Genomic DNA, 25,588 nt, shown 5'->3' on the forward strand with positions numbered 1-25,588 from the left:
CTACATTTTAATTTAAAATGTATCTACCATTTTTGAAAGGGAGAGGGAGGGAGAGATGGCAGGTTCTCATTTGCAGGTTCACTATGCAAACGCCTACAACAGGTGGGGCTGGGTCAGACCGAAGGCAGTAGCCAGGAACCCAATCTTGATCTCTCCTGTAAGTGGCAGGGATTCAAGCATTCCAGCCATCACCTGTTCCCTCCTGGGTGTGCATTAGCAGGAAGCTGACCTTGAACCCAGGTGCTCTGATGGAATGCAGGTAACCCAAGCAGCTCCCGTCCTGCTGAGGATCAGAAGTCACGGAAACAGTCTGAAAGACTCCACGGTGCCTGGCTGAAAGTGAACAGCGTCCTCCTATTTAACCAGCCCACACAGACAAAAATGTTTCACGTTCTCTGCACATGAAAATCTCAAGAGTCAAGCACGAGGGTGGATGCAAGAATACAAAAAAACACAAGCCCAGAGGGAGCTGTGGCCCGGAAATCAGAGTGCACTAAGTGGGTGTTTTAACAACACAGGTCATGCCTGTCAAGAATTCTCAGAAAAAGCAGAGAAAGCTTAGAGTGAACACGAGGGAAAGTTAGAAGCACACAAACAGGAAAACATAAAAGCTCCAAACAAAAGCCCCCTTTTTGCTTATCTTGTGCTTGGTCTTTCAAAGATTATACAAATACAATTTGAAGACCAAAACAAGAACATTTCAAGAGTTCTAAGATTTTATTTAACATCCAACTGCTAATTTCTTTGCTGCCCTAAGAAATACTCTCACAATCAGAAAATTAGTGTTGGTATTTTGTTTATATCTCATGATTTTTTTTTTTTAACATTCATTTTATTTGAAAGGCAGATTTTACAGGGGGAAGGAAAGAGAGGGTTTCCATATGCTGGTTCATTCCCCAAATAGCTGGAATGGCTAGAGGTGAGATGATTCAAAGCTGGGAGCCAGAAGCTTCTTCCAGGTCTCCCACACAGGTGCAGGGGCACAAGGACTTGGCCCATCCTCCACTGCTTTCCCAGGCCATACGCAGGCAACTGAATTGGAAGAGGAGCAGCTGGGACACAAACTGCTGTCCATATGGGATGCCAGAGTTAGCAGGCAGATGAGCTTGATACACCATCACACCAGCCCCATAAATTGGTTTTTCTAATCATACGTGGCCAACAGGCATGATACAGTTCATTATTACTTTGCAAATGTCAGTAGTTCGCATAGCAATAATCACGAACCAATTTCTTTTCGTGGCTTTAAGAAAAGGAGGCTGCATCCCAGACCAGTGTGCCTGGGTCTGAGGTCCAGGGAGGCAGTGGGCGATGGCTCAACTAGCTGAGTTCCAGATTCCATTGAGGCTTCCAAGCTTTGGCTCGGCCCAGTCTTGGCTTCTGGGGTGTTTGGGAGATCAGCCTCTCTGCCTGTCCCGTGGAAGAGCAAACCAGGGTGAGGATGCGCATGGTCACAACTGTCCTTCACGACTGGGGAAGCTGGGTCGGCTCCTCAAGAGGCGTGCTAAGAACGCCTTTAGAAGGAAAACAACCCATCTTTCGATCTCAAAATACAAACCATTACTTTCTATGGTCATGAAAAGGGCGAGTCTGCTGGAGGGTGCTTCGTAGGACGGTCTCAGAGCAGAAAGCTCCATCTCCTAACCATTCTTCCTCTCCCTTCCTCGCCACAGCAGAGCATGTTTCAAAGCACCTAACACAATCCGCCTTGGGCTTCTACACCTACAGCACTTCCTGCACTGCCACCAGTGGCTCTGGGAGACCAGGCGCTGGATTCATTTCCAATGCATGCCGTTGGGAGGCAGGCCCGGTTAGAGCGAGTGCTCAGATCTTCCCATGCTGCCTCCTTGGCACAGAGCCTAGCACCCTGCCAGATGCCTGCTGCTCACCCCTCTGGCGCTCACTGGGGTCCCATACTGGCTGGTCCAGGCTGAAGGCATGAGAAATCTGTAATTACCACATTGAAATTGCTACCCATTTATGCTTTTTAAACTCTATCATTAAACACACGGACATTATTGAGTACTCCGGTAAGGAGCTGTGACTGCCGTTTCCTATCACACACATTTGTCAGGGAAGCCTATTGTTCTCCGGCCTTCCTAACCGCAGGGTTCAGAAGAGGCCCTACTGGGGCCATAGAGTAAGCGGCGGGATACGTTTTAGGAGAAATTTTTTTTTTTTTTAAGGATGAGTTGTTAAACTTGGGAGGAAATCAGAAACTACAACATTGTCAAAGTGAATCAAGTACAAATATTAATTGTCCTAAGCTACACAACATAAAGCATTAAAACACAAATAGCACATGGCAACTTCATTAGATTTTTGCATTTTACTGGCGGCTTTGATTTGACTAAGGCCTTGGTAATGTGTAACTCACACTGGGACGTCTTTGAAGCATCACCACAGGTAACACAAAGCATGATTGGACAGCCTGACACTAGCTGATCTGTAGAAATACAGCAGCTTTTAGGCCCCAGCTCCAGCCATTTAATGCTCTGATAATAATTCAAACAACACCAAAATTCTTGTCTTACATGAGGGTTTTTTTTTTTAATTGTTGTTGCTGCTAAGGCGATACTCAAAAAGCAGCTAGCTGGGTCAGGCCTAGCAGAGGCCACTGTGATAACGCACTGCCCTGTATTCAGAATGGGAAAAGTGTGGAGGCTACGAACAGTGGGTTCTCTTCTGGGTCCCAAGTCTCGCATACGCAGACACAGCCTGTTCTCAGTGCTCCCTGCTGCCTGGCCAGCTGACACCTAAGGTGTCATCCAAGTAAAAGGGGAATTTTAAGATGCTGTTCAGTGCCAATTTGGTGTGTAGATGGGAGGATGGATGGACAAACTGACAAAGTGAGGGAAGAGAAACAACATCACAAAACCTTCAGATTTAATAGAACATTCTTCATGGCACCTCTTGGGATGTAAACCAAATTTGAAGGAAAGGTCATTCTGATGATTAAAGACTTGCATAACCAAGTAAGGCCATTTCTTGACTCCTTCCCAACTGCCAATACAGTTTACTAAAAACCCATGGGACAACAGAGCACATCCACCTCTTTCCAAATGGGGACAGGGTGACTCCTTCAGACCATCTGTAGCCATGGCTCCCCATCAGCTACGCCAGCATGGTGAGGGATAGCTGCATACTTTGGAACCTGCCAGGTCTGAAAGAGCATTTCGGTCCACTTCCACTTCAGTGAGGGTCAGTGGTGTCTGTGTCCGCACTGGTCCAAGTCCTACCCTTTGATAACAGCGATGGGTCTCAGTTTGATGGCCTTCTTGCTGATCCCAGCATCATGGCAGGTATTCACCACATCCGTCACGTTCTTATAGGACTCGGGAGCCTGTGGGCAAGAATCACACACTGTGGAAGTCACTGTGAAGGGGATCCTCACTAAACCTCACTTGGGACACTTTTTGACTGTCAATCCTTGTAGTCATCAAGGGCGCTCTACTGAAGTATCCCACATAGGTGGCAGAAACTCAAGTACTTCAAAACTACCTGCTGCCTCCAAAGGCATGTGCCACCAGAAAGTCAGAGACAAGGAGCAGAGTCCGGGCTTGAACCTGGACACCTCCATATGGGATGTGGATACTCCAAGTGACATCCATCAGCTAGGCCAGGCCTTTACTCTGCAGTCACATCACACCTGCCACTCTACCCGCTGTTGTAGTTAACTGCTAGAGTCTGAACCACCCCTCAGTGTTCTTAAAGACTTAGTAAAGCCTGGCTCACTCTCACGCTCTCCTGCCGTAACTGAATGGTTTCATCACTCGGTGAGAGAATGCTTCCGGTGCCCCGGTGCCCTGCCTCCTTGAGTTCTGCTCCTCCTGTGACTGTAGCCTGGCTTGGCTTCGCCGTCTACTCTCAGGGTCACAGCCCAGGGCTCATCCATCCCAGTGACCACACCTCCCCGTGACCTCACTTTTCAAAATCCCAGCCTGGTGATCATAGCCCAGGCTGCCTGCCTACTTCCATCTACAACTATTCCTTAGCCTCGCCAACACCTGCAGGTCCCCAGCAACAGCCTCAACAGCATGGTCCTTTCACTGTGCTGTACCCCGTGACCCTGCTTAAAGGTAAGTTAACCTCTATTTCATCCCAGCACTACTGAATTTAGCTTGAGTGGGGCCCTGGTGCTGACTGGAAATCACCCAAAATCTCCCTGGGTCTCTCTTTCCCAGATGATGACTTCATATCTTCCCCTGCACCTGCACTCTTGGTGCCGACCCCGCCTCTCAGTACACTGGAAAACTTGGAAGCAACCAGGGTGGAACTTAGGTAAACTTTCTCATGTATCTGCTCCTGTTCCCTTCTCCTTTGACTAAGGACGAGTTACCCGAGGGCCTGGCAGACATCAGCCCACCCCAGTTGGACATATTCCTACCTACTCAGGGCCACTGAGGCATTTGCTCCCCCCTTTTCTGCATCATCAATTTCTTTTCTAGGTTTTTCTCATCGGCAAATACCAGTCAGATCACAGCTCTCTTCTGCCCCAAATCCTTCAGTCTTTTTCCATTTTGCTCAGGGGAAAGGCAAAAGCCCGCCTCTAAAGGAAAACTAACGACCCACACAGTGAGGTGTCCCCTCCTGCCCTGCACCTCCTTCTTGCTGCTCCCCACAAACCCTGGCTTGCTTTGAAATGTTTTGAGAAATCTTATTGGAAAGGCAGACAGAGATCTTTAAACTGCTGGTTTGGTCCCCAAAGCCAGCAACAACCAGGGCTGGACCAGCAACCCAGAAACCAACCGAGGTGTGCCATCCAGGAAGCAGGAGCCACGTACCTGTATTAAGATCTGCTGCCTCCTAGGTCAGGCACTGGCAGGAAGCGGAATCAGAACCACAGGAGCCTGAGCCACGCCCTCTGAAGAGGGGGTCCCAAGCACCATCCCAACTGTGGCACCCACCACTCGCCCTCCTACCTGCAGTAGGAGGTACCTACGGCAGCTGCTCTGGCCACAGTTGGCCTCCTTGCTGTTTCTGTCTTCCTTTTTTTTTTTTAATTGGAAAGTCAGATCTACAGAGAAGAGGGGAGACAGAGAGGAGGATCTTCCATCTACAGATTCACTCCCCAAGTGGCTGCAATGGCTGGAGCTGCGCCAATCTGAAGCCAGGAGCCTGGAGTGAACCAGCGGATGGAAGAGCTCTCTTTTTGTCCCTCCTTCTCTCTGTAGATCCGACTTTCCAATAAAAAATAAACAAATCTTAAAAAAAAAAGTCCCATCTGAGTACTGGCTATAAAGTGTATTGATTTTATGCTGAAAATTTATCAAAACTCCACTTACCTCTTCCATAACCAGTTTGGGCGAGGCCACGCGGATTGCAATCCCCATGTCCGCCAGCTTGTCTAAGACATCCTGGAAGTCCAGGTTACGCCGGGACTTTGCTCGGGACAGTGCTCGGCCCTGGGACAGAGGGAATGGACTTCATTTCCAAATGGAGCTATTTTTTATGTTTGAGCCAGCAATTCTTTAAGCCCTTGGTAATATATGCCCTTTCCTTTATGTTTTAAAACTAAAAGTGTTTAGAAATAATCTGTTCCCATTTTATCAATGTTTTTGCCATAAGCTTTATTATATGCCTTGTGGCAAAGCATTTCTAGCTACAGAAGTAAATTTTTGTGTTAATTACTGTTAAGTGGCAATTCAATGTATAACTATGGGATTTTTTTTCACTGTAAACAGTTATGTGTCATCAGAAAGCCCCGAGTCTTAGTGGTTTGAAATGGTCTCTCAGACCTCAACACTGTGATGTGAAGCCGGCAGTTCTCTGCTGGGGCCACCCAGCACTGCAGCACGGACAGCTCCTCCTGCAGCTGCGACAAGCAGAAACGCCCCCAGACAAAGCCAATGTCCGTCTGAGGGCAGCAGCCTCCCCTCAGCTAAGTCATTCACTGGGTTAAAGTTAGGAGTTGGGAGACAGAAATGAGTAGTCCAAGGGAAGAGAGTGTTATCACTTGTGAAGATCAGTCTTTTGAGGTTCCAGACACTTTCTATTTCCCATTTCCACACGGCACAAGCCCGGACGGCTCAGAACATGGGCTGCCAGCCCACAGTCTGTGCACCAAACCTGGCCAACCGCTTGTTTTGGACAGTTTTACTGGAATATAGCAGTTCTCAACCACACAATATTTATCGGTGTTTCTGCACTGAAATGGCATAGCTGAACAGCTGGTCCAGAGGCCATGTGCCCAGAAAGCCCACCCTTTTCACTGTCGGGCTCTTTATGGAAAAAGCTTAGGGACCCTGGCTTAGGAGAGGCTGTGTGTGAAGCGGAGAACAGACTATCCACGGGCTCTGGTTTGTACACCAGCCAGCACTCAACCTGGAGCAGATGCATCCAATAGGAAGCAGCACATTGGGCAGACAGCCAGGGCCAGTGGCCTGCTGAGCTCAGCCTGATGTCTATCTGCACCAGTTACAAGTTCTATCACGCTAGATCTGCTGCAGTCAGCTCGGCCATGTGACACTTTCCTGGGCTGGATTTTCTGGACTGGCAGAGATGAGGAAGAGTGCCCAGCCCTCCCCTGGTCTCACTAAGGTCAAGATGCTGGATGTTTAGTTCATTAAACAGCATCTGTCATGGGGAACGATTTCAAACAGAAGACAAGGCCATTTAAACCTCAACCTCGTTAGTACTCATCAGGTCCGTTTACCATCAAAAAGGCTAAAATGGAGAGTGCATTCCTATAACGGTTTCCATTTTCCTTACCGCTCCGTGGCAGGTTGTTCCAAAGGTCTCGGTCATGCCCTGCTCAGTGCCAGTAAGGACGTAACTGCAGGTTCCCATGGTGCCACCAATGAGCACTGGCTGTCCAGTGAGCTGAGGACAGATAAGCCAAGCACATTGAAATTCACAATGCTGTTGGCTTTTTAATTTCTAAAAAACATTTATTAATCTGAAAGGTAGGGTGATAGAAAGAATCTTCTGTCCGCTGTACTCCCTAAATGGCTGCAACAGCAGGGCAGGGCCAGGATAAAGTCAGGAGCTAATTCCACCCTGGTCTCCCATATGGGAGACAGAGACCCAGGCACTTGTGCCATGTTCTGCTGCCATTCCAGGTGCACTGGCAGAGAAGCAGAGCAGCTGGGATCCAAACCATTGCTCCTGTATGGGATACTGGAGATGCCAGCACAGCCACATTGTGGGTTGTGTACTGTAAGGTTTTTTTTTTTTTTAAGATTTATTTATTTTTATTGCAAAATCAGAGGAGGAGAGACGGAGAGGAAGATCCTCCATCCTATGATTCATTCCCCAAGTGAACGCAACAGCTGGAGCTGAGCCGATCCAAAGCCAGGAGCCCCAGGAGCCTTCTCTGGGTCTCTCACACGGGTGCAGGGTCCCAAAGCATTGGGCTGTCCTTCACTGCTTTCCCAGGCCACAAGCAGGGAGCTGGATGGGAAGTGGAGCTGCCAGGATTAGAACTGGAGACAATATGGGATCCCGGCGCATTTGCGGTGAGGACTTTAGCCACTAGGCCACTGTAAGTTTTTTATACTCAACATTCAAATTTCAATTGTAGAACTCTGTAAGACATTCTTTTGATTCTTTCCTAATTTGCGGGTGGGATATAAGAAAGGGAGTAACATGCAAGAACAAGGAAAGGCAGCGAACGAGTGAACGTGTCGGCAAAGCAAAATGCTGCCTGGAAGTGGAGCTAGCATGAGCATCCCAGGTGAGCACTGCCCTCCCGTCTCGCGTTCCTCATCCGTGAAGTGAGAGCGCAGATGAAGAGGGACGTCACAAAGACAAGAGACAGACAGACTGTGTTTAAGCTTTGCCCTGTTCTCCCATAATTTAAAGTCCTTAACTCATCTGATAGCGTAAAATACAGCCCACGGAACACTTTGTACACAGCACCCTGCACGCTGGCCGGCACCACCGATGGGCACCGAGTCATTTTCTCACCTGAGACAGATCTGTTTTCACAGCTGCTGCTTCTCTATTGAAAGGCTTCCACACCAAGAGCCTTTAAGATGCCACTGCCTGGAACCCCAGAGGCGGCACTGCGTACCTGGTAGTCGACAGCGATGAGGGGATGGTGAGGCGGGAACGCCCGCGTGGACCCCTTCCTGTGCACCAGCAGCGTCCGCTCCTTCCCATCCACCACATGCTGCTCGACTTTGGCGATGTTGTGAGAGACGTCATAGATCACGTGCAGATCCAAGTCATCGGGGGTGGTATTGAAGACCTTGGCAAAAGCCTGCGAGAAGAGCTCCGGTGAAAAGAGGCAGAATCTGCTCAGACCTTACTGACCAGGCAGGCTGTTCTTGAAGGCAGAGAGGCAATCTAATCTTCACGGAAAGGACAAACCTCGCCTCTCAGAACACAGCAAATCCCTCTCCCGACTTGGTCCAAGGGCTGCTTGGCCATTCTTGAGCCCACCCTTTCAAACTACTTGTCCCACCTTCGGGATCTGCACAGAGGGCCCTTCTTCCTGCTGCTCGCGGCAAGCTCTAGGAACCAGCTTATCTCCTCTTCCTCCCCATGTCTGATATGCTGCCGATGAAGACAAAATCCAGCACCCGGCCCGAGCACTCTGAGTACTTACGAAGTTCCCCACACCGTAGCTGAAAGCATTCAACCCTGAATCACCTGGACTGCCTCACTGTACCTGACGGGTTAGGAACGTCATGGAGGAGCGGTTGACCCAGGCGTAGTTCCCGGCGGCCGCCATGCCCTTGAGGTAGTCCTGACCTTCCACGGAAGCGATCCGAGCACAGGCCAGCTGCCGGTCATTGACGATGATCTTGTCTCTCTTCATGGCCTTTTCCATAGCCACCAGTGCGTCTAGAAGGAGAGTGAGTTCAAACCAGCTAGGCTTCCCTTACAGAGTCTAGATCCATTGGAGAAAGGCAGACCATATTCAAACTCATTCTATCAGACAACAGGTCAACAGGTGAAAGGCACATCCCCTTTACGGTGTTTCTGGTTTTAGCAATTTGTTCGCTGTTCACCCGGTCCTCTCAGTGTAGTTACACCAGCCTCGTGGGATGCAAAGCAGACAGGCGCCCTCTAGGGTCTGGTACAGGGCACGAGTGAGGCATGCGTGCAATAATCCAAAACAGTCCGATTCTCCTTTTCCTACACAGAACGCAATGTCTAACATACACGCTGGAGGCATTTTAATGTCACTGTGGTAATTAGTGACTTAATATAAAAGAGCTAGAGACAGGTTGCTAGGATCTTTAGGGAAAAAAAAAATTCTCTGACAAAATGTAGACAAGTTTTCTGGAGAATTTCCTGAAATTAGGCAATGCTTCGTGTATTTCCCAGAAGAAATCATGTAAATGGGCACACACTACGAAGGCTCCGTGCGTCTGCGTACAACCCTGCATGTCTCAGTGACCCATCCATTATTTCACTGCTTTTGCCATGGATGTGTGACATCATGTAAACTAAACAGCCTACCTCAAGTGCTGTGTGTCTAGGAGGCCACCTCTGACACTTGTTTCACTTAAACATATCTTTTTCTCTTCCACTATATTTTACCACTTATTGCCTTATCTTCACCTTTTCCTTTAAATGACTATGTCTCGGGCCCGGCGCGACAGTGTAGTAGTTAAAGTCCTCGCCTTGCACGTGCTGGAATCCCATATGGGCGCCAGATCTAATCCCAGCAGCCCCGCTTCCCATCCAGCTAACTGCTTGTGACCTGGGAAAGCAGTGGAGGACGGCCCAAAGCCTTGGGACCCTGCGCCCACGTGGGAGACCCAGAAGAAGCTCCTGGCTTTGGATCGGCTCAGTTCCAGCCATGGCGGCCACTTGTGGAGTGAACCATCGGACAGAAGATCTTCCTCTCTGTCTCTCCTCCTCTTTGTATATCTGCCTTTCCAATAAAAATAAAGAAATCTTTTTTCTTAAGTAATCTTTTTTTTTTAAGATTTATTTATTTATTGGAAAGTCAGATATACAGAGAGGAGAAGAGACAGAGAGGAAGATCTTCCATCCAATGATTTACTCCCCACGTGAGCGCAACGGCCGATGCTATGCCGATCCGAAGCCAGGAGCCAGGAACTTCTTCCTGCAGGTCTCCCACGCAGGTGCAGGGTCCCAAGGCTTTGGGCCATCCTCCACTGCTTTCCCAGGCCACAGGCAGGGAGCTGGATGGGAACTGGAGCTGTCAGGATTAGAACCGGCAACCATATGGGATCCTGGTGCGTTCAAGGCGAGGACTTTAGCCGCTAGGCCATGCCGCCGGGCCCAAAAATGAAAAAATCTTAAAAAAAAAATGGCTATGTCTCCTTTATGAGACAATCTGAGGTTATTTTTTCACAGAATTTCCCAGAATACCCAATCTTTTTTTTAAAAAATTTCTTTTATATTTTTATTGGAAAGGCAGATACAGGGAGGAGATACACAGAACAGTCTTTCATCCACTGGTTCACTCCCCAAGTGGTTGCAATGGCTGAAGCTGAGCTGATCTGAAGCCAGGAGCCAGGAGCTTCTGCTAGTTCTCCCATATGAGTGCAGGGTCCTAAGGCTTTGGAATGTCCTCTACTGCTTTCTGAGGCTACAAGCAGGGAGCTGGATGGGAAGTGGAGCAGCTGGGACAAAAACTGGTGCCCATGGGGGATTCCAGAGGTTGCAAGGCAAGGATTTAGCTACTGGGCTATCACACCAGGCCCCAGAATGCCCAAGCTTACAGAGTGGGTGCCTACACCTATGTGCTGACTGTTAATTTTATCAACTCTCTATGCTAAGTACTTCCCAGCTCTTTCTTAGCCACATAGCAATAGTAACCCATAAAAGGAAATAACAGTGTATTTTTTCTTTTCTAAGAACTATCTTTTATTTTTATTCAGAATGCAGTTAGAGAGAGCAGACAGGGAGAGGGAGATTTCACCTGTTGGCTCACTCACCAAAGGGCTTCAATAGTCAGAGTCGAGCTGATCCTAAGCTGGGAGGTTCTTCTGGGTCTCTCAAGTGGGATAGGGCCCAAGCACTTGAGTCATTCTCTGCTGTATCTTCAGCCATAAATAGGGATCATAAGGGGGCAGCCAGCAAACAAACTGATGCCCCATAGGATGCTAGCACCACCGGCAAAGGCTTAACCTACTACACCATAGCACCAGCCCCTACATAAGTTATTTCTAACTTTCCATGACAATACTACATGAAATTATATAATAAATATATTTTCAAAGTCAACTTGTTCAGTGAAGTTCATTTGTTCAAGGTCATAGACCAAGAGAAGCAAGAAAGAAACTCATGCAGCAGAACCGACACTGTGGTATGACACTCTAAGCCTCGGTCTGCAGCTCCAGCATCCCCTATGGACACCAGTGTGTGTCCTGGCTGCTCCACTTCTCATCCAGTTCCTGCTTGTGGCCTGGGAAAGCAGTGGAGGATGGCCCAGAGCACTGAAACCCTGCACCCACGTGGGAGACCCGGAAGCTCCTGGCTCCTGGCTTCTGTGTTCAGCTCTAGCTGTTGCGGCCATTTGCGTAGGGAACCTACGGATGGAAGATCTCCTTCTCCCTGTCTCTCCTATCTCTGTAGCTCTGCCTTTCAAATAAAAATATTAATCTTAAAAATAAAACCTACAGCCTCGTGCAGTACAGTTACAGAGCGTTCTTGGTGAACCCTCCATCCAGTTCCCCATCAAACGGACATTGCGGCATGGACGGCAGACGGTACCTGTGGCGACCTGGTGGCCCAGGCCTCTGCTCCCGCTGTGGATCATCACGCACACCTGGCCCTTGTGGTCAATGCCCATCTTCTTGGCTGCGTACTCGTTGAAGATCTCATCCACCACCTGGATTTCCGCGTAGTGGTTGCCGGCTCCCAAGGTCCCCAGCTGCAAATGAAAGGATGCCTGATAAAACAGCTTGTTCTGTTTAGTTTAAAAAAAATTCATTTATCAACAATTAGGTAAACAAAAAAATCATCAAATAATCAGTGTTTTCTGTAACAAAAATCCATAAACCTTAGAAATGATTCATTCAAATAACTGCATTCTACATTAAAAAAAAAGAAAAATGCCATGTAGACTAGCTTATTATCTGTTTGATGCACAAATAAAACCTTCCTAGTTAAAAAAAAAATTCAAGTCATTTTGGCTTATTAGATATTTGGATCCAAATTTGGAATAAACACTGGTGAAGGTGGATTCTTAGACAAAGTCCAAGTTCAAATGATTTCCAGAACGTCTCTGAGTTCATGAATAACTACCTAATTGAACTGGCTCAAATAGGTGACTCAGAGAACCAGAGAACAGTGGAGCTGGGGCAGTTCCAGATTCCAACGAGAAACCAGCCTTGGCGAGGGTACAGTGGGTCAGCGTCAGGACCACCCAGACCTTGGAATCCCTCATCCCAGGCATCACATGACCTGACAAGCTATCTCTCTCTTCATGTTAGACATCGGAAAACGTGCAGCTGTTCTACAGCTAGTGAAGCGTGCACTCCTGAGATGCTGGCATACACTGTAGGCCTCAGCCTATTTTTCTCTTGTCTACTTTTTTTTAAGGCTTATTTATTTCTATTGCAAAGTCAGATATACAGAGAGGAGAGACAGAGAGGAAAATCTTTGTCTGATGATTCACTCCCCAAGTGAGCACAATTGCTGGAGCTGGGCAAATGTGAAGCCAGGAGCCAGGAACTTTCTCCAGGTCTCCCACATGGGTGCAGAGTTCCAAGGCTTTGGGCCGTCCTCCACTGCTTTCCCAGGCCACAAGCAGGGAGCTGGATGGGAAGTGGAGCTGCCGGTATTAGAACCGGCGCCCACATGGGATCCTGGCGTGTTCAAGGTGAGGACTTTAGCTGCTAAGCTACTGTGCCGGGCACCTCTTATCTACTTCTAATTCATATTTTATTTTATGATTATCTACAAACTCCTGACAGCTTTCTAAATCCTGGGAATCCATTTGCTATTGGAACACATGGATTTCTTTTACAAAATAAAACAGAGCTGTGAAATCAGGAGTGTCACCTGAGGCAGGCCTCTCTTCTTGGCCCGAGGAGACACCTTGTTGGGGTCTGCCTGCAGCATCCTGCCGTACTCCTCGCAGTGCTCCTTGTCCTCGGCCCAGGCGTAGCCCTCTCTCAGCGACCAGTCCACGCCCATCTCCAAGGCCTCTTCCAAGTCTCTGCGCAACGACAAGAGCCAGTCAGTTCACAGCAAAGGTTCACACCCAAGAAAGACGATGTGCCAAGGGGAAGAGGGACACGCCGCAGTGACCGTTTCCTGTGCACGAGGTGTGCGCTGGTCACAGTTCATGCTCCTGGCGACGTCAGATTTGCAAGAGCAATCACATAAGAAATTACAACAGAGACCAGCAATTGCTGTGTGAGACACCGTGAGAGTGCACTCAACAGCTGCACAACTTCTTGTACTTTGCAAATCTTTTTTTTTTTTGAGAACATGTACTTCAAGGAAAGTTACAGAGAAAGAGGTAGAGACTCCTGCTGTTCACTTCCCAAATGGCCACAATGGTCAGACAAGAATGCGTCTCCCATAGAGACGAAGGGACCCAAGCCCGGGGCCATCCTCTGCTGCCTTCCCAGGCACATCAGCAGAGAGCTGGCCTGCAATGAGAGCATCCAGGACGTGAACCAGAACCCACAGGAAGGCCAGTGTTGCAGGCAGCGCATTTTTATACACTATGTCACTCTGCTGGCTCCCTCAGACCTTTTTCTGTATTAGAATTTAATACTGCAATCCTGGTGTCTAGGAGGTAATTAAGCAAACAATGAAATTCTGTACTTTTTAAAAAGACTTATTTTTGCCAAAAAGGCAGATCTACACAGAGAAGGACAGAGAGAAGAGATCCTCCATCTGCTGGCTCACTCCTCAAGTGGCTGCAATGGCTGGAGCTAAACTGATCTGCAGCCAGGAACCAGGAGTTTCTTCTGGGTCTCCCAAATGAGTATGGGGCCCCAAGGCCTTGGGCCATCCTCCATTGCTTACCCAGGCCGTTAGCAGGGAGCTGGGTTGGAAGTGGAGCAGCTAGAATACGAATTGGTGCCCATGCAGCACACTGCTGTAAGCAGAGGATTAGACTACTATGCCACCACGGTGGCCCCAAAGATGGTCAGATATCACTTTCACTGATTTTATCAGCTGGACAATTTCATTAATAATATGTGAAAAATTCCCACCAGACATTGGTATCTCAATTCTCTCAGGTGACACACGTTAAATGTTAAGGTTTATTCTCATCTTCATAAAGGCCCTGTGTGTAGCTTTACTACACCTGCATTTTAAAACTGTAGGAAATAAACATTAAATCCTCAGAGGGAAGAGGGAAAAGGCTTTGGCTTTTATCCAAAGTATAAATTTGTCTAAACAACCCCTGCAAAAACTACAGTTTAATTCCCTTCCCCACTCTCAGTGCCAAACACTGGTAAGCCAACATTCCTGGTCAACCCAGTTACGCGCTCAGGCCACGTGCAGGCGCTGGGCAGGCAGCGCTGCTGCTTGGGATTCTGGCCTCCTGCCCGAGTGCCCGTGGGGGTCCTGGCTGTCCACTCCTGACTTAGCTCCCATCTACTGTGCTCGGGAGAGGAGTAAAAGGTGGCCTGTGCGGTCACGCTCCTGTCAGCCACGTGGCAGAGCTTCGTGACATCTCTGCCTCCTGGTTTTGGCCTGGCCCCACCCTGACTGTTGTGGTCATCTGGGGAGCACACCAGCAGACAGAAGACCCGCCTCTTTTTTTTTCTTTTTGAAAATCGGAGAACACAGATTCTGAAAGGTTGTGGCTTCAATCCTGTTATCACAGATCCACTCACACTCTGACCTTGATTTCCTTTCTAGGCAGTTAGGGATAATAACAGGCTACTGTGTAGATGCAAATCAGGAACAGGCAGGCGCGGCCGTGCTCACTATGATAAACAGCAGTGTTCAAGGCCGTAAAGGATGAACAGCGGTTGTCTGACATCTAATCAATCCATTTACTACTGCATCACGTTCTCCAAGTGCCCTCCACTGGGAAGCGAGGTGAAGGTCACGAGGGTCTTCCCACTCCATGACCTTGCGCTCTTACTTGGCATTCATGGGGATGACACCTTTGGATCCCACCCCGACAGGAATGTGATCAAACATGGCCTGGGCAAGCTGCTCCTTCACCGGCTGGACGTCACTCTCATCCAAGTTGGTTCTCAGTAGGCGGACACCGCAGTTGATGTCAAATCCGACACCGCCTGCAAAACAGAGAAGTTAAAATCAGGGAAACTGGGCAATCAGGCACTGATAACTTCAGCTTCTCTCCATCTATGCAGGATTAGAAACATACTTTTAAACTTGTTTCAGGAGTTCAGGGTTGTGCTGAAGTCATGTTTAGGATGCCTGTTTCTTGTGTCAGAGAGCGGGGTTCAAGTCCAGCTCCACTGTCACCCCAGGAGACAGCAGTGAGGACTCATGTCCTTAGGTCTCTGCTGTCCACAGGGGAAACCCAGACGGAGCTCCCATCTCCCGGGGTTGGCCTGCCCAGCTCTGGTGGTTGTGGGCACCACACCGTGGGGAGTAGCCAGTGGATGACTTTCCTCACTTGCAAAGCACTCCTTTCAAACTAGGCAACAAAGTATCTGTTTACACCAAACTAACCTGTGGTACACACCATGGGCATGTGCCACAGCCACAGCCACTAGGTCAAGCCAACAGCTGTTCTGCCTGCTCCCTGTTCCCGCTGCCTGCTCAGGAGCACCGGGGAGCAGCAGGTGCTCGCTCAAGCAGCTGGGTTCTTGTCACCCAGGAGAGACATCCACATCCAGTCCCTGGCTCTGGGCTTCGGGCTGCCCTGCCCTGCCCTGCTGCGGGGAGCATCTGGGCAATGAGCTACCGAATGTGAGACAGATCAATCTCTCTCTCTCCCTGTCATTCAGATCCCCGCCCCGCCCCCCAAAAGTCCCCTTTGGGGCCAGGGAGGCAGTAATGATCAATGAGTAACATTCAGTAGATGGAAACATTAAATAATGCATCTCTTCTTTTTCTTGATCAGCTGTCATAGGCTGCAGAATCTTACTGTTTCAGATAATCAACTTCTGGCTTTGTTGGCCTTTTCTACTATACTTGTTTTTATTCTTCATTTATTTTTTGACAGGCAAAGAAATGAAAGTGAAACCCCCCATCCACTGGTTAGAGGAGAGAGCGAGGAATCTCCCACTCACTGGTTCATGCCCTCAATGCCTGTAACAGCTGGTTCCGAGCCAGGGACTCCATCTGGGTGGCAGGGACTCACCTCCTAATCCAGTACTGCTGCCTCCTAGTGCGTGCATTCCAGAAGGCAGACACGGGAGGAAGCACTCCTTGTACAGGATGTATGCTCGTTCAATGCAGTGGCTTGAGCACTGGCCAAATGCCTGTCTCACTCTTCAATTCATTTTGCTAGGGATTTTTTGTGCATTTGAAAAGAAAATGTGGGGTCGGCATGGTGACCTAGTAGCTAGAGTCCTCGCCTTGCACATGCTGGGATCCCATATGGGCACTGGTTCTAATCCCGGCAGCTTCACTTCCCATCCAACTCCCTGCTTGTGGCCTGGGAAAGCAGTGGAGGATGGCCCAAAGCCTTAGGACCTTGCACCTGCATGGGAGACCTGGAAGAGGGTCCTGGCATGGATCAGCTCAGCTCCAGGGGTTGGAGCCTTTTGGGGAGTGAAGCAGTGGATGAAGATCTTTCTGCCTCCCCTCGCTTCATAAATTTATTTTTTTAAGATTTATTTATTTTATTGGAAAGGCAGATGTACACAGAGGAGGAGAGACAGAGAAGAAGATCTTCCGTCTGATGATTCACTCCCCAAGTGACCGCAACGGCCGGTGCTATGCCGACCTGAAGCTGGGAACCAGGAGTTCTTCCGGGTGTCCCACGCAGGTATAGGATCCCAAGGTTTTGGGCCGTCCTCGACTGCTTTCCCAGGCCACAAGCAGTTGGCTGGATGTGATTAGAACCGGTGGCCATTCGGGATCCTGGCGCGTTCCAGGCGAGGACCTTAACCACTACGCTGTCGCGCCAGCCCCAAATCTTTCTTAAAAAAAGAAAAAGGCACCTGACTCTCCCACCAGAGCACTTGGATTCAACATCCAGCTGCCACTCCTGACTCCGGTTCTAGCTAATGCAGCTCCTGGGACTCAATGGTGACGGCTCATGCAGCTGGGTTCTTGTCACCCTCGCAGAAGACCTGGACTGAGTTCCCGGATCCTGGCCTGCTTCCAGCCACTGTAAATATCTGGAAAATGAACAAGCACACAAAAGCCCTCTCTACTCAGGAAAGGAACTGCACTTTGCAGGCGCACCTGCCGCTGCACACATAGTGGAGGCCGTAGTGTCGTTTGTTAACTGAGCATTCCTGTCTCCTACCCTGACTGACACTGGTGATGACAAAAGACAAACAGGGCTGCATAATGGGCTCCCACATCTGGACCTTTCCCCACCTCTCTGGATCCTGAGCTCACAAATTCTTACTTTCCTGGACCTTCAAACAGACTTTGAAAAAACTTTTTTATTGTAGTAGGCCTTCTTACTCATCAGGGAAGTTCCTCTGAAAGAACTCAGCCCACGCCTGCGAGGCAGACCTCCACATCGTCAATGGATCTGCCACTCCTCACTCAATGGCGCTGCCAGCACATCAGGAGTGTTTCCAGGACAGGCTTCCTAACCACACATGAAAGTAGCAAGGAACAAAACAAGGAGCGTGAGCCAGGGGCCCAGCAGGAGGCTGCCTTACACAGCCCAGCCTTCTTCATCCTCAGAGTAACTGCCAGGTGGGAAGCAACACAGTCAGACTCAATTCACCTTATGAAAAAGATACAGTCTTCTAGAGAAGTACTCAGTGTTACTCCGTAGTGGCTGTTTAAATAGTACTTGAACACTACTGATTTTTAGGCTTTGAAATCCACAATTAACCTCAGGAAATGAGAGGTCGAGAGATGCACATTGAGAGAAGCAATACCCACAGTGCGATTCATAGTCCCACTGTACAGCAGACCGGCACCTCACCTGGGGACACCACCGCTTCTGGGTCATTCATATCAAAGGCTGCCATATTCCCAATGGCAAACCCATAGCCTGAATGGACGTCGGGAAGCCCAATGGATCGCTGCAAGACAAATAAAGAGACACACATTTGTTGCTCTGGTTGCCCAATGGATGTGCTATCGATTCCCAAACAGGCTCCATGGACAAAGCCTTCAAGTCAAGATCTTGTTTCAAAAAAAAAAATCTGATACAGATGAGATGTAAGAATTCCTCAGCACAAAGCTAAAAATAGGGAAAAACAAAAACCCTTTTTCATAAAGGTAATTAAAAGTCTAAAAAGACCCACCAAAAAAACCCCAAGATATAGAAAAACCACATCTTAATATGTTATTATATTTTAAAGGTAATGTCAAGTTACTGAGAAATTATGGAAGGAAAGCAGGCTGGAATGTGGTTCAGTGGGTTAAGCAGCTGCTTACACAGGAATGCTCACTCCAGCCTTGGCCATTTCATTTTCTGATCAACTTCCTACTTGAGAACCTGGGAGGGAAAGGGAAGATGGCCCAAGTAGTTGGTCCGCCCATCACAAGGGGGATTCGGATGGAGTTCCCACATCTGGCTGCTAGAGTTGTCTGTGAATGAACCAGGGCATGAAGTTTCTCTCTCTCTCCCATTCTGTCACTCTGGCCTTTTTAATATTTATTTATTTTTATTGGAAAAACAGATTTACAGAGAGAAAGATCTTCCATCTACTGTTTCATGTCCCAAATGACTGCAATGGCCAGAGCTGAGTTGATCCAGAGCCAGGAGCTTCTTCTGGGCCTCCTACACAGCTGCAGGGTCCCAAGGCTTTGGGCCGTTCTCTACTGCTTTCCCTGGCCACAAGCAGGGAGCTGGATGGGAAGTGGAATAGCAGGACACGAAAGAGCATCTGTATGGGATCCCAGCACTTGAAAGCGGAGGATTAGCCAACTGAGCCATTGCACCAGGCCCCAATCTGCCTTTCAAACAAATAAACAAATACTTTTTTCCCCCCCAAATACATATTTAAAAAAATATCCAATTTATTTAAGTCATTAGAGTTTAAGTTACCAGAGATGGACAAATGAGAGCTCCTGGGTGACAGGAAATCTCACAGACTTTCTACATATGGAGCCTGGCAAAGGACCCTGTCCCGGGGAAGGGAGGTTAAAAGTGGGAAGGGTCTATGGAGACACCTAGAAATTGGCAAGTTCCTTAACTGCACAAGCCATGGCTTTTCAGCCCTTCCCATCCCCCTTGTATTGAGTAGACATATCAATGTCTGCTTTATGGATCCTTTTTTAACAGTGGAATCTTCGAGCAGTGGAATCTGCAGGCTAGACTGGTCGGGTCCACCTGCTTCACCTATGCTCCTGTTACCATCCTCCTTTTCCGATTTCTAAAACAGCTACACTGCCCTCTTCCTCTCCACTGAGTTCTAACCCTTAAACTTCTTCCTACTCCTTCCCCAAGCATCTGCTGTGCAACCTACCAATCCCGGAAGAGTGAAATGCTAAGGCCAAGGAACAACAAAAGTTCCCCAATGCTCACAGAGCCGAACAAGAGGAACCCAGACAGCGGGATGCTAGCCAGACTCAACTACGTCCTTTTAGGGCCCCTGGTTATTTCTAGATGCCGAAAGTTCACCGTGTACAGGACACTGACGTCTCCTGGGGATCCTGTTCACCTGTTCAAAACAGCTCTAGGGAGGAACACAGGTAGTTCACCCTCTGAACTCTGACTCACATGAACGATCCCAGGCAAGGCTGCCACATTGCCAATCTGTTTCATAGCAGGCAGGAAGCCACCAACACCTGAGGATGAAAAGCCGAATGTCAGCATAAAGGTCATGTGGGACTGTAAGATTTATTCTCCTCCCATGTTTGTACTGTATCATGTGAAGGGCAGTGCTGTAAAGTCTGAGATGCAAGTAGAAGCAGGGCTTCATCCTGACGGAGGGACAGGCTCAGGAAGGGCACCTAACTGCCCTCAAGCATGCTCTCAGTGTTCCGTGGGTACAAAACAGAGCTGCCAGCACCAGAAAACAATCTTCCGGGAGCGCGCGCGCGCACACACACACACACACACACACACACACACACACCACCGCTCTGCTCCAAACGACAGAGGGCAGCATGGAAGGACGGGGAGCAGAGCGGATTCAATCATGAGAACCGGGATCCCAGGTCCAGTTCTGTTACTTGGGAGCTGTGCCATTTTAGACAAGCGAGCCTGCTGCGTGGGGAAGAGAAGACTTTAGTGCCGATCTACAAAAAAGGTCTAAAACAAGAGCATTTCATCACCACCATCAGAGTAGGACTGTAAAGAGCTGTACACACTTCTGCGTCACCCTCACTGATGCCCTGCAGACAGGTGTCAGAAACCCTGCTTTACAGATGAGAGAACTCAAGTTCAGTGTGTATACCCAAGAATACTGGCCTGACATCAGACATCCCCAGATCTGAATTCTGGCTCCATCACCAAGATGTGGTAGAACTGTGAGTAAAATCTTGTTACCTCACTGAAGCCTGACTTACACATGTGTGAAACAGAGACAACAGTCCTTCCTGCTGCTCTAAGTGTGACACGAGTTTATTTACACAAAGTACTGCATATGACGCTGGCTCAGGTAATCCAGGATACAGCTCTTGCTGTTATTCAAGGTTAGTTGGGCAACAAGCCAGCTCCTACCAACTCCAGACCCTTTCTAAAACTGTGATCACAGACAAGTAAACTTTGTGACTTTTATCTCTATGTGATTATTTTAAGCAAGATTAAACAATTATCATTCTTTGAACAATCGTCTTTTTTCTTTAGGTCATCACCAGGGAGGCCCCACCTATACCAGAACAAGTGACAAGGTCGTGTACTTACCACCACCCCGACAGGCGTTCCGCAATTCCTCAAACATTAACTTCTCCAGAGCGTCATTCACGTAGAAGACTCCTTCAACCTGATACCAAGGCAGAGGAAAAACCATCTCAGGCCTGCACACGCACTGGGGAGAGTACCATGCACACGGGCTGGGGAGAGTGCCCTGCACACACACTGGGGAGAGAGTGCCCTGCACACACACTGGGGAGAGTGCCCTGCACACACACTGGGGAGAGAGTACCCTGCACACACACTGGGGAGAGAGTACCCTGCACACACACTGGGGAGAGTACCCTGCACACACACTGGGGAGAGTGCCCTGCACACACACTGGGGAGAGAGTGCCCTGCACACACACTGGGGAGAGTACCCTGCACACACACTGGGGAGAGAATGCCCTGCACACACACTGGGGAGAGAGTACCCTGCACACACACTGGGGAGAGTACCCTGCACACACACTGGGGAGAGTGCCCTGCACACACACTGGGGAGAGAATGCCCTGCACACGCACTGGGGAGAGAATGCCTTGCACACACACTGGGGAGAGTACCCTGCACACGCACTGGGGAGAGAGTGCCCTGCACACGCACTGGGGAGAGTACCCTGTACACGCACTGGGGAAGAGTGCCCTGCACACACACTGGGGAGAGAGTACCCTGCACACACACTGGGGAGAGTGCCCTGCACACGCACTGGGGAGAGAGTGCCCTGCACACGCACTGGGGAGAGAGTACCCTGCACACACACTGGGGAGAGTGCCCTGCACACGCACTGGGGAGAGAGTACCTTGCACACGCACTGGGGAGAGTGCCCTACACACGCACTGGGGAGAGAGTACCCTGCACACACACTGGGGAGAGAGTACCCTGCACACACACTGGGGAGAGTGCCCTGCACACACACTGGGGAGAGAGTGCCCTGCACACACACTGGGGAGAGTACCCTGCACACACACTGGGGAGAGAATGCCCTGCACACACACTGGGGAGAGAGTACCCTGCACACACACTGGGGAGAGTACCCTGTACACGCACTGGGGAGAGAGTACCCTGCACACGCACTGGGGAGAGTGCCCTACACACGCACTGGGGAGAGAGTACCCTGCACACACACTGGGGAGAGAGTACCCTGCACACACACTGGGGAGAGTACCCTGTACACGCACTGGGGAGAGAGTACCCTGCACACACACTGGGGAGAGAGTACCCTGCACACACACTGGGGAGAGTGCCCTGCACACAGTGCTTGCTTTGCTTTGCTCTTTATGAAACAACTCCACACTGCCTTAAGCAAGCCAAAGACTACAGCATGCTGGCCCGATGGCTCATCTGACTACCCCTCCACCTCCAAGTGCCAGCATCCCATATGGGTGCTGGTTTGTATCCCAGCTTCTCTACTTCCTATCCAGCTCTTTACTTATGGCCTGGGAAAGCAGTGGAGGAAGGCTTAACACCTTGGGACTGTGTACCCACATGTGAGGCCCAAAAGAAGCTCCCCGCTTTATACTGCCTCAGTTCCATTTGTTGTGGTCATCTGGGGAGTGAACCAATGAAGATCTTTCTGTTTTTCCTTCTTTGTAAATCTGCCTTTCCAATAAAATTTTTTAAAGATTTATTAATTCGTATTGCAAAGTCTGATATACAGATAGGAGGAGAAACAGAGAGGAAGATCTTCCATCTGATGATTCACTCCCCAAGTGTCTGCAAGAACTGGAGCTGAGCCAATTGGAAGCCAGGAGCCAGGATCTTCTGCCGGGTCTCCGATGTGGGTGCAGGGTCCCAAGGCTTTGGGCCATCCTTGACTCTTTGAGACTACAGACAGGGAGCTGGATAGGGAGTGGAACAGTTGGGATCCAAACTGGCTGCACAAATGGGATCCCGGTACAGGCAACGCGAGGACTTCAGCTACTAGACTACCCTGCTGCGGCACCCCCAACAAAAATAAATCTTAAAAACAACAACAGCAGCAACACCCTCACCTTTAAACATGCCTTAAAAGTGTATTCTGCAGTGTTCATTTGTTTGGTGCATTCTCCTGCTCCCAAAGCCATATGTAAGCAACAGGTAAAGAAGGGAACAGGACAGGCAGCTAAGAGGCTTTTGAGACTCCCATTCGCCAGGCTGCAGTGCCCGGGACTGAGTCCTGGCTCTGATCCTGATCCCAGATCCCCGAGTCTCCCATTCCCTAGGCTGCAGTGCCCGGGACTGAGTCCTGGCTCTGGTCCTGATCCCAGCTCCCTGTGACTGCACAACCTCCTAGAAGGTGGCAGGTAAGGGCTCAAGCTGTGGCAGGCATTTGGGGGAGGGAACCAGCAGATGGAAAATGTCTGTTTCTCCACCTTCCAAGTAAGTACAATGCATTTAAATTCAAAAAGAAAACTTTCGGGGGCAGGCGCCATGCAGTAGTAGGCCAGGCTTCCACCTTGCAGCGCTGGCATCCCACATGTGCACTGTATGTTGTCCCGGCTGCTCCATTTCCTATCCCGTTCCCTGCTTAGGGCCTGGCAAGGTAATGCAGCAGGGCCCAGTCCTTGGGACCCTGCACCCACATGGGAGATCTGAGCAGTTCCTGATTCCTGGCTTTGCTCACAGCCCCGCCTGTGACAGCCATTTGGGGAGTGAACCAGCAAATGGAAGCGCTCTCTCTGTCTCTCCTTCTCATTGTAAATCTGCCTTTCAAACAAAAATAACTTTTTAAAGAACTTCTGATTCACACACAGGAGTGTAAAACTTGCATGGCACCTTGGCATCTTTGGGAGCTTTCCACGGCCGCTTAGCGTACATGCAGCGCAATCTCACAGATGTTTTCACACGCTTGGAAGCTAGGAGCACGCAGCCTGGGCAAGCCCGAGAGACAGTCCAGACCGGGCTTACAGACCCAAAATCCAGGGAGAGTTTCTTACGAGGGGTGGGGTACAGCAAGCTGGGTCACCCAGACCTACAGGGTCCCTTTCCTGAGGCATGACTCTGCTAGGGCCTCTGCGAGGAAAGGAGCCGGCTGACGACGGACCGACAGGGAGCGAGTAGGGCTACATCACCAGCTGGCGCGGCCAACAGCTGGCTGTCCATGTCACTGTGGGTACCACCGGTGGGACGCAGGGTCATCCCGGAAAGGCCCAGGGGCTCCGAGGACGGGGGTCTCCAAGGATCGGGGGGTTCCGAGGACCGGGGAGCTCCAAGGACCAGGCGCTCAAGGGACAGGGGCTCCGAGGACCGGGGAGCTCCAAGGATCGGGGGGGGTTCCGAGGACCGGGGAGCTCCAAGGACCAGGCGCTCAAGGGACAGGGGCTCCGAGGACCGGGGGCTCCAAGGATCGGGGGGTTCCGAGGACGGGGGGCTCCGAGCACCGGGGGGTTGCGAGGACAGGGGGACTCCAAGGGTCGGGGGGCTCCGAGCACCGGGGGCGCGGCGACCTCCCCGGGACGCCCGCTCCCCAGCACTCCGAACACACCCCGCTCGTCCCGGCCCGGGACAGGCTGCAGGCCCGGGCCCGCGGGGGGCAGCGGGCAGCGGGAGGCCGGGCACACTCCCGCCTCACCTGCATGTTGGGCACGAAGCCCTTCTTGATCCTCCAGCAGTTTTTATTGATCTTGTCCAGGAACTGGAGCTCATCATTGTAGCTGCGACTCATGGCGGCGACACTAACTCCCAACTCGGCGCTGCCCGGTTCCCCCTGCGCCGCCTCCAGGAGCGCAACGCGCAGGCGCGGCCGAGGGGGCGACGGCAAGAGCCGAGGCCCAAAGCTCCTCGTACCAGTCGCTCTCTAAGTTTGCTCACTTTCGGATGTCGGCTAGGCTAAATCCCGAGATGTTTAACAGGAAGCGGTTGCCTTCTTAGCAACTCATCAAAGCACCCCGAATCTAGGCCAGGAACATTTCCGACAGAGAATATGTCAGCTTGGAGGTTGCCCCCCCTAGGAAAATACTCGCCAGCAGCAGAAAAAGTTAACCACGTTTGAATAAATACTGAAGACTTGTAATGTTCCAGAATGAATCTGAATATACGAGTGACTTTTTTTTGGTCTGAAAAGGCCTACCAGAGCCTGAAACATGACATTATTATCTTCTGGGGTTATCTATTGTGTTTCCTCGTCTGTAAAATGGGTATATCATTCTCTTGAGAAGTAGGCAGCACAGCGCTAGGCAGTCTGGTGACTCCATTTCCTTCAATGCTGCAAAAGCAAAACGTGTGGGCTTTTATTAATTAATTCCGTTACCCACATCAGCTCCTGTTTCCTCTCCCCCAGCATCCCATGGATCACATGGCTGAACAAAGTTAACATCGTTATCAACTAGGAATTGCTTAGGTTTGAACCTAGGCACTGGGAGGTGCCTAAAAGAAATCATATGGGCTCCGGCACAGCGGCTCAATTGGCTAATCCTCCAACTATAAGCGCCTGGATCCCATGTAAGTGCTGGTTGCTATCCCAGCTGCTCTACTTTCCATCCAGCTCCCTGCTTGTGGCCTAGGAAAGCAGCAGAGGACGGCCCAAAGCCTTGGGACCCTGCCCCTGCCTGGGAGACCCGGAAGAAGCTCCAGGCTCCTGGCTCCAGGTTGGCTCAGCTCAGGATGTTGTGGCTATTTGGGGAATGAACTAGCAGATGGAAGATCTTTCCCTCTATCTCTCCTTTCCAAAAATCTGCCTTTCCAACATACATAAATAAATCTTTTTTTTTCCAGATTTATTTATTTATTGGAAAGTCAGATATACAGAGAGTAGGAGAGATAGAGAGGAAGATCTTCCGTCCGATGATTCACTCCCCAAGTGAGCGCAACG

General features: G+C 49.9%; 1 protein-coding gene across 1 annotated transcript; it reads right to left on the reverse strand.

Annotated features, from left to right (window-relative positions):
- Positions 1–702: 702 nt before the first annotated feature.
- On the reverse strand, positions 703–24,516 carry RTCB (RNA 2',3'-cyclic phosphate and 5'-OH ligase). Its single transcript, XM_040985100.1, has 12 exons — positions 24,350–24,516; positions 20,810–20,888; positions 19,682–19,749; positions 17,936–18,035; positions 14,987–15,143; positions 12,934–13,090; positions 11,641–11,800; positions 8,615–8,790; positions 8,015–8,203; positions 6,712–6,822; positions 5,286–5,405; positions 703–3,343 (listed from the first exon to the last, which is right to left on the reverse strand). Exons 1-12 carry the CDS (start codon positions 24,440–24,442, stop codon positions 3,236–3,238), a joined length of 1,518 nt encoding a protein of 505 aa, XP_040841034.1. The 5' UTR covers positions 24,443–24,516; the 3' UTR covers positions 703–3,235.
- Between the last annotated feature and the right edge of the window lie 1,072 nt (positions 24,517–25,588).

This window comes from Ochotona curzoniae, unplaced genomic scaffold (assembly GCF_017591425.1).
Source record: "Ochotona curzoniae isolate NIBS_2020 unplaced genomic scaffold, NIBS_Ocur_1.0 contig_1014, whole genome shotgun sequence".
Lineage (NCBI taxonomy): Eukaryota > Metazoa > Chordata > Mammalia > Lagomorpha > Ochotonidae > Ochotona > Ochotona curzoniae.

What these genes read in the sequence shown, in the direction of transcription:
- RTCB (XM_040985100.1), bottom strand. Translation starts at nt 24,442, where the DNA reads ATGAGTCGCAGCTACAATGATGAGCTCCAGTTCCTGGACAAGATCAAT. An exon ending in GTCATCCCCATGAATGCCAA is followed by an intron (nt 13,091 to 14,986) that starts GTAAGAGCGCAA and finishes GTCGTTGCGCAG; the next exon opens with AGACTTGGAAGAGGCCTTGG. An exon ending in GGGCCACCAGGTCGCCACAG is followed by an intron (nt 8,791 to 11,640) that starts GTACCGTCTGCC and finishes CTCTCCTTCTAG; the next exon opens with ACGCACTGGTGGCTATGGAA.